The following is a 17,500-nucleotide window of genomic DNA, read 5'->3' on the forward strand; positions in this document are numbered from 1 at the left end:
CCCCCCCACTGCCTCTCTCTCCCTCCCTCCCTCCCTCTCTCTCTCCCCCCCACTGCCTCCCTCTCCCTCCCTCCCTCTCTCTCTCCCCCATTGCCTCCCTCTCCCTCCCTCCCTCTCTCTCCCCCCCCCCATTCCCACCCCCCTCTCTCTCTCTCCCCCCACTGCCTCCATCTCCCTCCCTCTCTCTCTCTCCCCCCCACTGCCTCCCTCTGTCCCTCCCTCCCACTCTCCCCCCACTGCCTCCTTCTCCCTCCCTCTCTCTCCCCCCCACTGCCTCCCTCTCCCTCCCGCTCTCCCTCCCACTGCCTCCCTCTCCCTCCCTCCCTCTCTCTCCCCCCCACTGCCTCCCTCTCCCTCCCTCCCTCTCTCTCCCCCCCACTGCCTCCCTCTCTCTCCCCCCCACTGCCTCCCTCTCCCTCCCTCCCTCCCTCCCCTCTCTCCCCCCCGCCCCACTACCTCCCTCTCCCTCCCTCCCTCTCTCTCCCCCCACTGCCTCCCTCTCCCTCCCTCCCTCCCTCTCTCTCCCCCCCCCCCACTGCCTCCCTCTCCCTCCCTCCCTCCCTCCCTCTCTCTCCCCCCCACTGCCTCCCTCTCCCTCCCTCTCTCTCTCTCCCCCCCACTGCCTCCCTCTGTCCCTCCCTCCCACTCTCCCCCCACTGCCTCCCTCTCCCTCCCTCTCTCTCCCCCCACTGCCTCCCTCTCCCTCCCGCTCTCCCCCCACTGCCTCCCTCTCCCTCCCTCTCTCTCCCCCCACTGCCTCCCTCTCCCTCCCTCTCACCCCCCACTGCCTCCCTCTCCCTCCCTCCCTCTCTCTCCCCCCACTGCCTCCCTCTCTCTCCCCCCCACTGCCTCCCTCCCTCCCTCTCTCCCCCCCCGCCCCACTACCTCCCTCTCCCTCCCTCCCTCTCTCTCCCCCCACTGCCTCCCTCTCCCTCCCTCCCTCCCTCTCTCTCCCCCCCCCACTGCCTCCCACTGCCTCCCTCTCCCTCCCTCTCTCTCCCCCCCACTGCCTCCCTCTCCCTCCCTCCCTCTCTCTCCCCCCCCACTGCCTCCCTCTCCCTCCCTCCCTCCCTCCCTCTCTCTCCCCCCCACTGCCTCCCTCTCCCTCCCTCCCTCCCTCCCTCTCACCCCCCACTGCCTCCCTTTCCCTCCCTCCCTCTCTCTCCCCCCCACTGCCTCCCTATCCCTCCCTCCCTCCCTTCTCTCTCCCCCCCCCACTGCCTCCCTCTCCCTCCCTCTCTCTCCCCCCCCTCCCTCCCTCCCTCTCTCTCCCCCCTCCCTCCCTCCCTCTCTCTCCCCCCCCCACTGCCTCCCTCTCCCTCCCTCCCTCCCTTCCTCTCTCTCCCCCCCCCACTGCCTCCCTCTCCCTCCCTCCCCCTCCCTCTCTCTCCCCCCTCACTGCCTCCCTCTCCCTCCCTCCCTCACTGCCTCTCTCTCCCCCCCCCACTGCCTCCCTCTCCCTCCCTCCCCCCTCCCTCTCTCTCCCCCCCACTGCCTCCCTCTCCCTCCCTCCCTCTCTCTCCCCCCCCCCACTGCCTCCCTATCCCTCCCTCCCTCCCTCCCTCTCTCTCCCCCCCCACTGCCTCCCTCTCCCTCCCTCTCTCTCCCCCCTCCCTCCCTCCCTCTCTCTCTCCCCCCCTCCCTCCCTCCCTCTCTCTCCCCCCCCACTGCCTCCCTCTCCCTCCCTCCCTCCCTCCCTCTCTCTCCCCCCCCACTGCCTCCCTCTCCCTCCCTCCCTCCCTCCCTCTCTCTCCCCCCCCACTGCCTCCCTCCCTCCCTCCCTCTCTCTCCCCCCCACTGCCTCCCTATCCCTCCCTCCCACCCTCCCTCTCTCTCCCCCCCACTGCCTCCCTCTCCCTCCCTCCCTCTCACCCCCCCACTGCCTCCCTCTCCCTCGCTCCCTCTCTCTCCCCCCCCACTGCCTCCCTATCCCTCCCTCCCTCCCTCCTTCTCTCTCCCCCCCACTGCCTCCCTCTCCCTCCCTCTCTCTCCCCCCCCTCCCTCCCTCCCTCTCTCTCCCCCCCTCCCTCCCTCCCTCTCTCTCCCCCCCCCACTGCCTCCCTCTCCCTCCCTCCCTCCCTCCCTCTCTCTCCCCCCCCCACTGCCTCCCTCTCCCTCCCTCCCCCCTCCCTCTCTCTCCCCCCTCACTGCCTCCCTCTCCCTCCCTCCCTCACTGCCTCTCTCTCCCCCCCCCACTGCCTCCCTCTCCCTCCCTCCCCCTTCCTCTCTCTCCCCCCCACTGCCTCCCTCTCCCTCCCTCCCTCTCTCTCCCCCCCCCACTGCCTCCCTATCCCTCCCTCCCTCCCTCCCTCTCTCTCCCCCCCCACTGCCTCCCTCTCCCTCCCTCTCTCTCCCCCCTCCTCCCTCCCTCCCTCTCTCTCCCCCCCCTCCCTCCCTCCCTCTCTCTCCCCCCCCACTGCCTCCCTCTCCCTCCCTCCCTCCCTCCCTCTCTCTCCCCCCCCACTGCCTCCCTCTCCCTCCCTCCCTCCCTCCCTCTCTCTCCCCCCCCACTGCCTCCCTCCCTCCCTCCCTCTCTCTCCCCCCCACTGCCTCCCTATCCCTCCCTCCCACCCTCCCTCTCTCTCCCCCCCACTGCCTCCCTCTCCCTCCCTCCCTCTCACCCCCCCACTGCCTCCCTCTCCCTCGCTCCCTCTCTCTCCCCCCCCACTGCCTCCCTATCCCTCCCTCCCTCCCTCTCTCTCCCCCCCCCACTGCCTCCCTCTCCCTCCCTCTCTCTCCCCCCCCTCCCTCCCTCCCTCTCTCTCCCCCCCCTCCCTCCCTCCCTCTCTCTCCCCCCCCCACTGCCTCCCTCTCCCTCCCTCCCCCCTCCCTCTCTCTCCCCCCCACTGCCTCCCTCTCCCTCCCTCCCCCCCTCCCTCTCTCTCCCCCCACTGCCTCCCTCTCCCTCCCTCCCTCCCTCCCTCCCTCTCTCCCCCCCCACTGCCTCCCTCTCCCTCCCTCCCCCCCTCCCTCTCTCTCCCCCCCACTGCCTCCCTCTCCCTCCCTCCCCCCCTCCCTCTCTCTCCCCCCCACTGACTCCCTCTCCCTCCCTCCCTCCCTCCCTCCCTCTCTCCCCCCCCCACTGCCTCCCTCTCCCTCCCTCCCTCCCTCCCTCTCTCACCGCCGTTGCGATCGGGGTTGGTGTGGCGATGCGCGACCTTCCCCTCGCTGAGATCTGATTGACCCCACCCCCCCCTTTGCCAGGCGGGTTCACATCACGGACTCCACGCTGGGCCACCTGAGCGGAGGTTACGAGGTGGAGGAAGGCAATGGGCACCTGAGGGACCCCTACCTGAAGGAGCACCGCATCACCACCTATCTGGTCATCGACCCTCAGGTGAGTCACACCAAGACGGATCGCTGGGCGGGGGGGGGTTCAGGAGAGGGGGGGGGAGGGTGCAGACGAGGGGGGGGAGGGTGTGCAGGAGGGAGGGGGGAAGGGTGGGTGCCGGAGGGGGGGGAGGGGGATGTGGTGGGGACGCACCTGGGCAGGAGGTGCGTGGAGCATATACTGGGAGCACCAGGAGAAGGCCCCTTGCTTTTTTGAGGTGCAGATCAATGATTTAGACTTGAATGCAAGGGACATGTTTAAGAAGTTTGCAGATGATACTAAAATCGGCCGTGTGGTTGATAATGAAGAAGAAATCTGCGGACTGCAGGAAGATATCAATGGACGGGTCAGGTGGGCAGAGCAGTGGCAAATGGAGTTCAATCTGGAGAAGTGCGAGGTAATGCATTTGGGGAGGGCTAACAAGGAAAGGGAATACACATTAAATGTTCGGACACTGAGAAGTATCGAGGAACAGAGGGACCTGGGAGTGCAGGTCCACAGATCCCTGAAGGTAGCAGGCCAGGTAGATAAGGTGGTTAAGAAGGCACACGGAATACTTGCCTTTATTGGCCGAGGCATAGAATACAAGAGCAGGGAGGTTATGCTTGAACTGTATAAAACACTGGTTAGGCCACAGCTGGAGTACTGCGTGCACAGTTCTGGTCACCACATTACAGGAAGGATGTGATCGCACTGGAGAGGGTGCAGAGGAGATTTACCAGGATGTTGCCGGGACGGGAGAATTTTAGCGAGGAGGAAAGATTGGACAGGCTGGGGTTGTTTTCTTTGGAACAGAGGAGGCTGAGGGGAGACCTGATTGAGGTGTATAAAATGATGAGGGGCCTGGATAGAGTGGATAGGAAGGACCTGTTTCCCTGGGCAGAGGAGTCAACAACCAGGGGGCACAGATTGAAAGTAATTGGGGGGAGGTTTAGAGGGGATTTGAGGGGAAATGTCTTCACCCAGAGGGTGGTGGGGGTCTGGGGTGGAACTCACGGCCTGAAAGGGGGGTAGAGGTAGAAACCCTCACCACATTTGGATGTGCTCCTGAAGTGCCGTAACCTACAGGGCTACGGACCCAGAGCGGAAAAGTGGGATTAGGCTGGGTAGCTCTTGGTCGGCCGGCACGGACACGATGGGCCGAATGGCCTCCTTCCTCGCTGTAAATTTCTAAACATTTCTATGAAGGGCCCCAGACCCCCGCAGTGCAGGGATCCCAGCAAGGATCTCCATTCGAGGGGTAATCGGGGCCCTGGATTACGGTCCCAGCGGAGACGGTGAATGGGACCCTGGATCGAGGTCTCGGGGGGGGGGGGGTGAATGGGGCCCTTTATCAGGGTCTCTGATGGGGGGAGGTGAGATTGAGGGATGATGTGGGGTTGAGGGACGAGGAGGAGTTGAGGGATGAGGAGAGGTTGAGGGATGAGGTGGGGTTGAGGGATGAGGTTGAGGGATGAGGTGAGGTTGAGGGATGAGGAGGTGTTGAGGGACGAGGAGAGGTTGAGGGATGAGGTGAGGTTGGGGGATGAGGAGGGGTTGCGGGATGAGCAGGGGTTGAGATGAGGTTGAGCGATGAGGAGAGGTTGAGGGATGAGGTGGGGTTGAGGGATGAAGAGAGGTTGAAGGATGAGGTGGGGTTGAGGGATGAGATGAGGTTGAGGGATGAGATGGGGTTAGAAACATAGAAACATAGAAAATAGGTGCAGGAGCAGGCCATTCAGCCCTTCTAGCCTGCACCGCCATTCAATGAGTTCATGGCTGAACATGAAACTTCAGTACCCCCTTCCTGCTTTCTCGCCATACCCCTTGATCCCCCGAGTAGTAAGGACTTCACCTAACTCCCTTTTGAATATATTTAGTGAATTGGCCTCAACTACTTTCTGTGGTAGAGAATTCCACAGGTTCATCACTCTCTGGGTGAAGAAGTTTCTCCTCATCTCGGTCCTAAATGGCTTACCCCTTATCCTTAGACTGTGACCCCTGGTTCTGGACTTCCCCAACATCGGGAACATTCTTCCTGCATCTAACCTGTCTAAACCCGTCAGAATTTTAAACGTTTCTATGAGGTCCCCTCTCATTCTTCTGAACTCCAGTGAATACAAGCCCACTTGATCCAGTCTTTCTTGATAGGTCAGTCCCGCCATCCCGGGAATCAGTCTGGTGAATCTTCGCTGCACTCCCTCAATAGCAAGAATGTCCTTCCTCAAGTTAGGAGACCAAAACTGTACACAATACTCCAGGTGTGGCCTCACCAAGGCCCTGTACAACTGTAGCAACACCTCCCTGCCCCTGTACTCAAATCCCCTCGCTATGAAGGCCAACATGCCATTTGCTTTCTTAACCGCCTGCTGTACCTGCATGCCAACCTTCAATGACTGATGTACCATGACACCCAGGTCTCGTTGCACCTCCCCTTTTCCTAATCTGTCACCATTCAGATAATAGTCTGTCTCTCTGTTTTTACCACCAAAGTGGATAACCTCACATTTATCCACATTATACTTCATCTGCCATGCATTTGCCCACTCACCTAACCTATCCAAGTCACTCTGCAGCCTAATAGCATCCTCCTCGCAGCTCACACTGCCACCCAACTTAGTATCATCCGCAAATTTGGAGATACTACATTTAATCCCCTCGTCTAAATCATTAACGTACAATGTAAACAGCTGGGGCCCCAGCACAGAACCTTGCGGCACCCCACTAGTCACTGCCTGCCATTCTGAAAAGTACCCGTTTACTCCTACTCTTTGCTTCCTGTCTGACAACCAGTTCTCAATCCACGTCAGCACACTACCCCTAATCCCATGTGCTTTAAATTTGCACATTAATCTCTTGTGTGGGACCTTGTCGAAAGCCTTCTGAAAGTCCAAATATACCACATCAACTGGTTCTCCTTTGTCCACTTTACTGGAAACATCCTCAAAAAATTCCAGAAGATTTGTCAAGGGTTGAGGGATGAGGAGGAGTTGAGGGATGAGGTGGGGTTGAGGGATGAGCTGGGGTTGAGGGATGAGGTGAGGTTGAGGGATGAAGAGAGGTTGAAGGATGAGGTGGGGTTGAGGGATGAGGAGGAGTTGAGGGATGAGGACGGGTTGAGGGATGAGGTGAGTTTGAGGGATGAGGTGAGTTTGAGGGATGAGGTGGGGTTGAGGGATGAGGTGGGATTGAGGGATGAGGTGAGGTTGAGTGATGAGGAGGGGTTGAGTGATGAGGAGGGGTTGAGTGATGAGGAGGGGTTGCGTGATGAGGAGGTGTTGAGGGATGAGGTGAGGTTGAGGGATGAGGAGGAGTTAGATGAGGTGGGGTTGAGGGATGAGGTGGGATTGAGAGGGATGAGGAGGGGTTGAGGGATGAGGTGGGGTTGAGGGATGAGGAGGAGATGATGAGGAGGAATTGAGGGATGAGGTGGGGTTGAGGGATGAGGTGGGATTGAGAGGGATGAGGAAGGGTTGAGGGATGAGGTGGGGTTGAGGGATGAGGAGGAGTTAGATGAGGAGGGATTGAGGGATGAGGAGGATTTGAGCAATGAGGAGGAGTTGAGGGATGAGGAGGAGTTAGGTGAGGAGGGATTGAGGGATGAGGTGGGATTGAGAGGGATGAGGTGGGATTGAGAGGGATGAGGTGGGGTTGAGGGATGAGGTGGGGTTGAAGGATGTGGTGGGGTTGAGGGATGAGGAGAGGGTGAGGGATGAGATTGAGGGATGAGGAGAGGTTGAGGGATGAGGAGAGGGTGAGGGATGAGATTGAGGGATGAGGATGAGTTGAGGGATGAGGAGTGGTTGAGGGATGAGGAGGAGTTAGATAAGGAGTGGTTGAGGGATGAGGTGGGGTTGAGGGATGAGGAGGAGTTGAGTGATGAGGTGGGATTGAGAGGGATGATGGGTTGAGGGATGAGGAGGAGTTAGATGAGGAGGGGTTGAGGGATGAGGAGGAGTTGAGGGATGAGATTGAGGGATGAGGAGAGGTTGAGGGATGAGGTTGAGGGATGAGGAGAGGTTGAGGGATAAGGTTGAGGGATGAGGTTGAGGGATGAGGTGTTATTGAGGGATGAGGAGGAGTTGAGGGATGAGGTGGGGTTGAGGGATGAGGATGAGTTAGATGAGGAGGGGTTGAGGGATGAGGAGAGGTTGAGGGATAAGGTTGAGGGATGAGGTTGAGGGATGAGGTGTTATTGAGGGATGAGGAGGAGTTGAGGGATGAGGAGGGGTTGAGGGATGAGGATGAGTTGAGGGATGAGGAGGAGTTGGATGAGGAGGGGTTGAGGGATGAGGAGGAGTTGAGGGATGAGGTGAGGTTGAGGGATGAGGAGGGGTTGAGGGATGAGATTGAGAGATGAGGTGTTATTGAGGGATGAGGAGGTTGGTATTTGACCCAGGGCCACTTGGTCCCAATGGTCTCTCTTTCTGAGAAGCTGAATTGATAAAAAGCGATGAAAGTCTAAAAACTGGAGCGAAATCCAAGATGGCGGGCGTCACCACGGTAACGCGGGTGACGGCCCTCCCGCCTGCGAGGTTAAAGGTCACCCTGTTGATGCACGGTCTCTCTTTGCTCTTCTCCCTCCCGCTGCAGGCCAAGGAACATTACAGCCAGGAGTCCCTGGGCCCAGACACCAGCGAGCAGGCCAAGATCAGAGCCTCAGTCCGCATGACCCGATACCTGGAGTCGTGGGGAGCAGCCAAGCCCTTCGCCCACCTCAACCACCGAGACAGCCTACCCGTCGAGACTCCCACCATCAACAGGATCATGAGCAGTGTGAGTTGGCCGGACCGAGTCTACTTTCCACCGAGATCGATCAATTTTTGGGGGGGGGCGCACGGAAGGAATCAAGCGCTACGGAGAGCGGGCCGGGAGGTAGACCTGAGGCCAAGATCACAGAACAGCCATGATCTCATTGAATAGCAGAGCAGGCTCGAGGGGCCGTATGGCCGACACCTGCTCCTATTTCTTCTGTTCTTAATCCAGGGACCGTGGGTTCCCTGGATCCCACCGGCGGCTGTTTGAGAACTGGAATTTGGTTAAAGAAATCAGGAAATAAAAAGCTCGTATCAGTAACGGTGACCAGGAAGCTATCGTATTTTCGTTACAAACACAATTGGTTCACTTGTCCCATTTGGGGAGGGGCTAACAAGGAAAGGGAATACACATTTAAATGGGCGGACACTGAGAAGTGTAGAGGAACAGAGGGACCTTGGAGTGCAGGTCCACAGATCCCTGAAGGTAGCAGGCCAGGTGGATAAGGAGGTTAAGAAGGCACACGGAATACTTGCCTTTATTAGCCGAGGCATAGAATACAAGAGCAGGGAGGTTATGCTGCAGTACAAAAGCAGGGAGGTCCTGCTGCAACTGTACAGGGTATTGGTGAGGCCGCACCTGGAGTACTGCGTGCAGTTTTGGTCACCTTACTTAAGGAAGGATATACTAGCTTTGGAGGGGGTACAGAGACGATTCACTCGGCTGATTCCGGAGATGAGGGGGTTACCTTATGATGATAGATTGAGCAGACTGGGTCTTTACTCATTGGAGTTCAGAAGGATGAGGGGTGATCTTATAGAAACATTTAAAATAATGAAAGGGATAGACAAGATCGAGGCAGTGAGGTTGTTTCCACTGGTCGGGGAGACTAGAACTAGGGGGCACAGCCTCAAAATACGGGGGAGCCAATTTAAAACCGAGTTGAGAAGGAATTTCTTCTCCCAGAGGGTTGTGAATCTGTGGAATTCTCTGCCCAAGGAAGCAGTTGAGGCTAGCTCATTGAATGTATTCAAGTCACAGATAGATAGATTTTTAACCAATAAGGGAATTAAGGGTTACGGGGAGCGGGCGGGTAAGTGGAGCTGAGTCCACGGCCAGATCAGCCATGATCTTGGAATGGCGGAGCAGGCTCGAGGGGCTAGATGGCCTACTCCTGTTCCTAATTCTTATGTTCTTATGTTCTTATGCTTGAACTGTATACAACACTGGTTAGGCCACAGCTGGAGTACTGCGTGCACAGTTCTGGACACCACATTACAGGAAGGACGTGATTGCACTGGAGAGGGTACAGAGGAGATTTACCAGGATGTTGCACTGGAGAGGGTACAGAGGAGATTGACCAGGATGTGATTGCACTGGAGAGGGTACAGAGGAGATTTACCAGGATGTTGCCGGGACTGGAGAATTTTAGCGATGAGGAAAGATTGGATAGGCTGGGGTTGTTTTCTTTGGAACAGAGGAGGCTGAGGGGAGACCTGATTGAGGTGTATAAAATGATGAGGGGCCTGGATAGAGTGGATAGGACGGACCTGTTTCCCTGGGCAGAGGGGTCAACAACCAGGGGGCACAGATTGAAAGTAATTGGGGGGAGGTTTAGAGGGGGATTTGAGGGGAAATGTCTTCACCCAGAGGGTGGTGGGGGTCTGGGGCGGAACTCACTGCCTGGCAATATATCCGGCCTGTAGCCCAGGCTCTGAGAGTATATCGGGCCTGTATCCCAGGCTCTGACACTTTATCCGGCCTGTAACCCGGCCTGTAGAGGCAGGAACCCTCACCTCATTTAAAAAGTACCTGGATGTGCACTTGAAGTGCCGTAACCTGCAGGGCTACGGACCGAGAGCTGGAATGTGGGATTAGGCTGGGTAGCTCTTGGTCGGCCGGCACGGACACGATGGGCCGAGATGGTCTCCTTCCGTGCTGTAAATTTCTGTGATTCTATGATTATAGGAAAGGAAATTGCCCATCCTTACCTGGTCTGGGTCTGTAAGTGACTGCAGTCCCACACCAACGTGGTATCTCTTAAGTACCCTGCATAGTGGCCTTAAAACCTTCTTGTCGGGCGACAAAGAGGCAGCAATGAGTTCAAGAAAGCCCAGCACCATCATCTCCAGATCAGTAGAGAGGGGCGATAAACTCCGGCCTTGCCAGGAAGACCCACGTCCCGAGAATGAACAGAATGTTGGATTTATCAAAAGTGAATCACTTCGCCTTTCCCCCTCGGAACAACCTGAAGTCCTGTCAAGTCAACATCACAGGCCGAACATTCGGCAAGCCCTGGGACACAGGCCCAATGTACTCTCAGAGCCTAGGTTACAGGCCGGATATAGTGTCAGAGCCTGGGATGCAGGCTTGATGAGCTCTCAGAGACTGGGATAGAGGCCATATATAGTGTCAGAGCCTGGGATACAGGCCCGATGTACTCTCAGAGCCTGGGTTACAGGCCGGATAAAGTGTCACAGCCTGGGATACAGGCCCAATGTACTCTGAGCCTGGGACACAGGCCCAATGTACTCTCAGAGCCTGGGATACAGGCTGTATATAGTGTCAGAGCCTGGGATACAGGCCCGATGTACTCTCAGAGCCTAGGATACAGGCCCAATGTACTCTCGGAGCCTGGGATACAGGCCCGATGTACTCTCAGAGCCTGGGATACAGGCCCGATGTACTCTCAGAGCCTGGGATACAGGCCCAATGTACTCTCAGAGCCTGGGATACAGGCCGTATATAGTGTCAGAGCCTGGGATACAGGCCCGATGTACTCTCAGAGCCTGGGATACAGGCCCAAAATACTCTCAGAGCCTGGGATACAGGCCCGATGTACTCTCAGAGCCTGGGTTACAGGCCGGATAAAGTGTCAGAGCCTGGGATACAGGACCGATGTACTCTCAGAGCCTGGGATACAGGCCGGATATATTGCCAGAGCTTGTGTTACAGGCCGGATATAGTGTCAGAGCCTGGGATACAGGAGCGATGTACTCTGAGCCTGGGCTACAGGCCCGATGTACTCTCAGAGCCTGGGTCACAGGCTGGATAAAGTGTCACAGCCTGGGATACAGGCCCGATGTACTCTCAGAGTCTGGGTCACAGGCCAGGTAAAGTGTCAGAGCCTGGGATACAGGCCCGATGAGCTCTCAGAGCCTGGGATACAGGCCGGATATAGTGTCAGAGCCTGGGATACAGGCCCGATGTACTCTCAGAGCCTGGGATACTGGCCCAATGTACTCTCAGAGCCTGGGAGACAGGCCGGATATATTGCCAGAGCCTGGGACATGTAAAACATAAGAATTAAGAGCAGGAGTCGGCCATTCGGCCCCTCGAGCCTCCTCCGCCATTCAATAAGATCATGGCTGATCTTTGACCTCAACTCCACTTTCCTGCACTGTCCCCATATCCCTCGATTCCCTCAATATCCAAAAATCTATTGATCTCCGTCTTGAACATACTCAAAGACTGAGGTTCCACAGCCCTCTGGGGCAGAGAATTCCAAAGACTCACCACCCTCCGAGTGAAGAAGTTTCTCCTCATCTCAGTCCTAAATGGCCGAGCCCTTATCCTGAGACTGTGTGACCCCTGGTTCTAGACTCCCCAGCCCCGGGGGGGAAACACCCTCCCTGCATCTACCCTGTCAAGCCCTGTGAGAATGTTGTGTGTTTCAATGAGATCACCTCTCATTCTTCTAAACTCCAGAGAATATCGGCCCAGTCTGCTCAATCTCTCCTCATAGGACAATCCCTCCATCCCAGGAATCAGTCTGGTGAACCTTCGCTGCACTCCCTCTCTGGTAAGTATATCCTTCCTTAGGTAAGGAGACCAAAACTGTGCACAATACTCCAGGTGTGGTCTCACCAGGGCCCGATATAATCGCAGTGAGACGTCTTTACTCTTAGACTCAAATCCTCCTGTAATAAAGGCCAACATACCATTTGCTTTCTGCATTGCTTGCTGACCCTGCATGCAGGCCAGATATAAAGTCAGAGCCTGGGGCACAGAAAGAAAGGAAACCTTGCATTTATATAGCGCCTTTCACCGCCACCGGACGTCTCAAAGCACTTTACAGCCAATGAAGTACTTTTGGAGTGTGGTCGCTGTTGTATTGTGGGAAACGCGGCAGCCAATTTGCGCACAGCAAGCTCCCACACACAGCAATGTGATAACGACCAGATCATCTGTTTTTTGTTATGTTGATTGAGGGATAACTATTGGCCCCGGGACCCCGGGGATAACTCCCCCTGCTCTTCTTCCAAATAGTGGATCTTTTACGTCCGCCCGAGAGAGCAGACGGGGGCCCTCGGTTTAACGTCTCATCCGAAAGACGGCCCCTCCGACAGTGCGGCGCTCCCTCAGCCCTGCACTGGGAGTGTCGGCCTGGATTTTTGTGCTCGCGTCCCTGGAGTGGTGAGACACAGTTGACAGGCTCTCGGAGCCTGGGACACAAAGCGATATAAAGTCTGACGAATTCAAATCGATTCATGTTCTGCCTTTTCCCGTTTCTCAGGATATTCCCATGGGAAATCTCAGCTCGTACCGCCACCCAGACAGGTACGGAAAACCCTTTGTTGTTTCGGGTGAGAGTGAGTTGTTGTTGTTGTCGCCTCATAGATGTTGCCCATCGCTGAAGGCCGTGTGATTGGTTGACAGGTTTTGGTCATCCGTTCTGATGTATTTGCTTTGTGGGTTCCTTTGCTTAAGGATTCGTTGCAATGCATTGCGATTGGGAACTATAGGTGCGGCGTTCAAAATCTGGAGTTCCACAATCCAGAATGTTCCGGAATCCGGACACCGGGCCGACCCGTGGTGGGGTCATCCGGAAACCGGAGTCCCCCGCCTCGGCCCGACCTCCGGCTTCCCGACGCTCCCCCCGCCCCCCCCCCCCTCCAACCTTGGCCCGACCGGCCACTTCCCCCTGGCTCGACTGACCCTCCGACCCCCTCGGCCCGACCAACACCCCCCCTCCCCAGCCTCGGCCCGACCGACCACCCCCCGAACTGACTGACCCCCCCCCCCCCCCCGCCCACATCTACTTTCTCGGCCCAGGCAATGACGTTCCGAAATCCGGAAATATCCGGAATCCGGAGCGGCTTTGGTCCCGAGGTTTCAGGATTTCGGATGTCACACCTGTGTGATATTTCTAGAGCGCACACGGCCTTTAAGGTGGCAGAAGCTTCCAGAAGTCTCCTTGTCAGGTGACCTGGTTTCTTCATTCGAAACAGCACTGGCTGCAGTAACGCAGGCATCCACAGTGTGGAGCTACAGACATTACACTTCTCCCTCCTTAATGAAGAAGTAATTATCACAAACAATCACCATACACAACTTGCATGGTTATACAAAACAAAGGATATGGACCGATTTTGCCATATTTACATATCAAACTTAACCACTTATTTTCTGTTTCGAAGAGGATACCTTCGCTCTCGAACAGAACCTTCCAAACATGGTGTCGAATTTAAACTCATTCAAGGTTGATCCTGAGGAAAGTTTTCCTCCAAGGAATGCCCTTGATTTCCATTTGAACTCTCTCTAACTTCAAACTGTTTGTCTGCCTGACCCGGACTCAGACTTTCATTCTGATTCTCTCCTGGATTTGTTTCCAGTACATTGGATTTAGGATTTGCTACTGGTGTATCAAAACTATCTGATGAGTCAGAAATAATTGAATCATTCCCACCTTCAACTCCTTCCATGTCTGTCGGTAAAATATGATCAATATGAACAAGCCTAACCTGTCCATTATCAAACATCTTTACCAAATATGTGCGAGGACCACATATCTTCACCACTCTTCCTTGTAACCACTTTAACAATTTATGGTGATGGTTCTTCACTCTCACCTTCTGGTTTAATTTCACACTTCTCTCTTTTACTCTGCCTCTATCATGATTCTCTTTCTGACTTAACTGTGTTTCTTCTACGGACTGTGCCAAATTTGGTTTTAACAACGAGAATCTGGTTCGGGCTACCATTTGAGAAACAACTCTGCTGGTGTTCTACCAGTAGTTGTATGAGGAGTGTTATGATACGTAATTAGAAAATTAGCCCATTTGTGGTCCAATGACAACTGTCGTTTCTTTGGATTTGGATCCAACATCTGTTTGATGAGGGCACGTTTTACAATGTGTACAGTGTGCTCTGCTGCACCATTCGAAGCAGGACGATATGGTGGAATCTTGGTATGTTTCACATATTTTTGCTCGTGAACTGTGCAACTTCTTCTGAACGAAATTGTGGTCCGTTATCAGAAACAATTTCTTCTGGGAGGCCAAATGAAGAAAATAATCTTCTAAAATGTCTAATGTTTTACTTGTTACTTTCCACATTGGAAACACCTCAACCCACTTCGAATGGCTATCAGTCACAATGAACAATTGTCCTTCTAGCTCAGCAAAATTGACATGTAGCCTTTGCCACACCCTGGGAGGCCATTTCCATGGCTGTAATGGTACTGGTGTTGGCTGCTTGCTTCCCGATTGACATGTCGTACACTGACTCACGATGTACTCTATATCTTTATCAAGACATGGCCACCATAAGTAACTGCGTGCAAAACTCTTGGTCAAGCACGTTCCCAGGTGCTGGTCATGGAGGCCTCCTAATAATTTGGACCTGAATCTATTTGTTATAACCACTCTTGCACCCCACATGAGAGAATCTTTATCAACTGATAATTCATTCATATGAATGAAGTATGGATGAATATCTATCGCTGTTACCTGGTTTGGCCAGCCATTTGCAATATACTCATACACCTTTGACATCACTGGGTCACGTTTGATTGCTCTACCAATCTCTTCAGCTGTGACTGGCAGTTCATCAATGTATGAAAAATAAAACACTTCTTCCCTATCGGGTGTAACTTGTGATGGGGAAGGCAATCTAGACATTGCATCAGCATTACTGTGATCAGCTGATCCTCTGTATTCAATATCATATGTATATGCTGACAAAATCAAAGCCCATCTCTGCATTCGGGCTGCAGCTAATGTTGGAACTGGGGACTTTGGATGGAGGATTGCTGTTAGGGGCTTATGGTCCGTAATGATGGTAAACTTACGACCAGACAAGTATTTGTGGAACTTCTTGACCCCAAAAATTCATGCCAAAGCTTCCCTTTCAATTTGCGCATAATTACTTTCACTGGCACTGAGAGTGTGTGAAGCAAAAGCAATTGGTCTCTCCTCCCCACTACGTGATACATGAGAGATTACTGCCCTAACTCCATACGGAGAGGCATCACATGCTAGCTTAATCTCCTTAGATATGTCATAGTGAACTAACATGGTGCTCTCTACCAATTTGCTTTTACACTTCTTGAATGCTGTTTCGCATTCTTTTGACCACTTCCAATGGACCTGTTTTTTCAATAGTTCATTCAGTGGATGTAATATTGTAGCCAAATTTGGTAGGAACTTCCCATAATAGTTCAAAAGACCCAAAAATAATCAAAGTTCAGTGACATTCTTGGGAGTGGGTGCATTTCTAATTGCATCCAATTTTTCCATGGTTGGATGTAAACCATCTTTGTCCACTCTGTACCCTAAGTACTCCACTGAGTTTTTAAATAACTCACACTTACGAGCAGACACTCATACTCTGTGCTTCTCTAGCCGTTTGAGGACTTCATTCAATATGTTATTATCAATTTGCCTATTTGGTGCTGAAATTAGTATGTCATCTAAATAACATACTACCCCTTCCCCAATGTTGGGGAAGTCCAGAACCAGAGGTCACAGTCTAAGGATAAGGGGTAAGCCATTTAGGACCGAGATGCGGAGGAACTTCTTCACCCAGAGAGTGGTGAACCTGTGGAATTCTCTACCACAGAAAGTTGTTGAGGCCAATTCACTAAATATATTCAAAAAGGAGTCAGATGAGGTCCTTATTACTAGGGGGATCAAGGGGTATGGCGAGAAAGCAGGAATGGGGTACTGAAGTTGAATGTTCAGCCATGAACTCATTGAATGGCGGTGCAGGCTAGAAGGGCCGAATGGCCTACTCCTGCACCTATTTTCTATGTTTCTATGTTTCAATACCTTGCAAAATCTGGTTCATCACCCCTTGGAATATGGCAGGGGCGGAAGACATTCCAAACGGTAACCTATTAAATTGATATAGGCCGAGATGAGTGCTTATAGTCAAACATGACTTGGACTCCTCATCTAGTTCAAGCTGTAAGTTGGCATTCGTAAGATCCGGTTTTGAGAAGATCTGACCACCTGTCAGTGTTGTGAACAAATCTTCTATATTCGGCAATGTATTGGGGACATTACCCTCTAGAACCTGGTTTACGGTTACCTTATAATCACTACACAATCTTACCTTACCATCAGACTTAGGTACAACAACAATGGGTGTAGCCCAATTACATCGATCTATCTTAGAGATAATGTTCTCAGTCTCTAGTCTTTTGAGTTCTTGCTCAACTTTCTCCTCGAGTGCATATGGTACGGAACATGGCTTGTAGTGAACCGATCTAGCGTCCTTCTGTACCCTGACACTCACCTTGAAGCCTTGGATCGGACTGCCTGTTTCGCAGGAGACCCTCGGTAAAGTCTTGATAACATCATCCCTTGACGCAAATCTCGTTTCAACACGAAAAATGTCACTCCAATCCAGCTGCAGTGATCCCAACCAATTTCTTCCTAGTAAGGCAGGCTTGTCTCCTGCCACGACTATTAGAGGCAAGTTCTGAACTTGATCCTTGTATTTCACCGGGACGGTGATACGACCTACCACAGGAACGTTCTCTCCCGAGTAGCCTCGCAGTTCTATCTTGGATTTCTCCAGTGGGAAATCACACAATTTGTCGCGGTACAGTGACTCCGGTACTACACTCACGGATGCACTCGTGTCAATTTCCATTGGTATCTTGATTCCTGTAACATCTCTGTGGATTATGATACTTTTCGAATCGCTGTCAGTTAACCTTGTGCTCCTGATGACGTGGAACTCTAACATCTCCTCGTCCTGTTGCTGTTCTTCCATGCTATGTAGTCTCTGGGGATTTCTACTCATAGCTTTGAACGCTGGTTTACCCTTCAGTCGGCATGCCTTCGCAAGATGCCCAGTCTTTCTACAGAAGAAACACTCTGCCTTCACGTATGGACAACTTTGAGCAATGTGTTGTCCCAGACACTGATAGCAGGACTTCAATGCTCTATTACCATTGCCAGTTTCTGAGACTTTGGGGCCCAACCGTCTTTTACTTTGAAGCTGTAGGCGATTCAACACGGTTGTCTGATGACTGAAAATAGTATGACATTCTCGGGAATATTGGTCAGCCATGTCTATTGACATAGCTGTCTGACAAGCAAAATCAAAAGTCAAGTCAGGCGTTGTCAATAACTTTCTTTTGATCGCATAATTTTTCATCCCACAAACAAAGCGGTCTTGCAAGGCTCGGTCCTGAAAGTTCCC

General features: G+C 53.8%; 1 protein-coding gene across 1 annotated transcript in view; it reads left to right on the forward strand.

Moving 5' to 3' along the window:
- Positions 1–17,500, forward strand: part of LOC139235606 (adenylate cyclase type 2-like) — a 125,056-nt gene that overhangs the window by 49,912 nt on the left and 57,644 nt on the right. The window contains exons 9-11 of the mRNA XM_070866644.1: positions 3,205–3,337; positions 7,904–8,086; positions 12,582–12,625. Coding sequence (XP_070722745.1) covers positions 3,205–3,337; positions 7,904–8,086; positions 12,582–12,625 — 360 coding nt within the window. The remainder of the gene's footprint in view (positions 1–3,204; positions 3,338–7,903; positions 8,087–12,581; positions 12,626–17,500) is intronic.

Source organism: Pristiophorus japonicus, chromosome 23 (assembly GCF_044704955.1).
Source record: "Pristiophorus japonicus isolate sPriJap1 chromosome 23, sPriJap1.hap1, whole genome shotgun sequence".
NCBI lineage: Eukaryota > Metazoa > Chordata > Chondrichthyes > Pristiophoridae > Pristiophorus > Pristiophorus japonicus.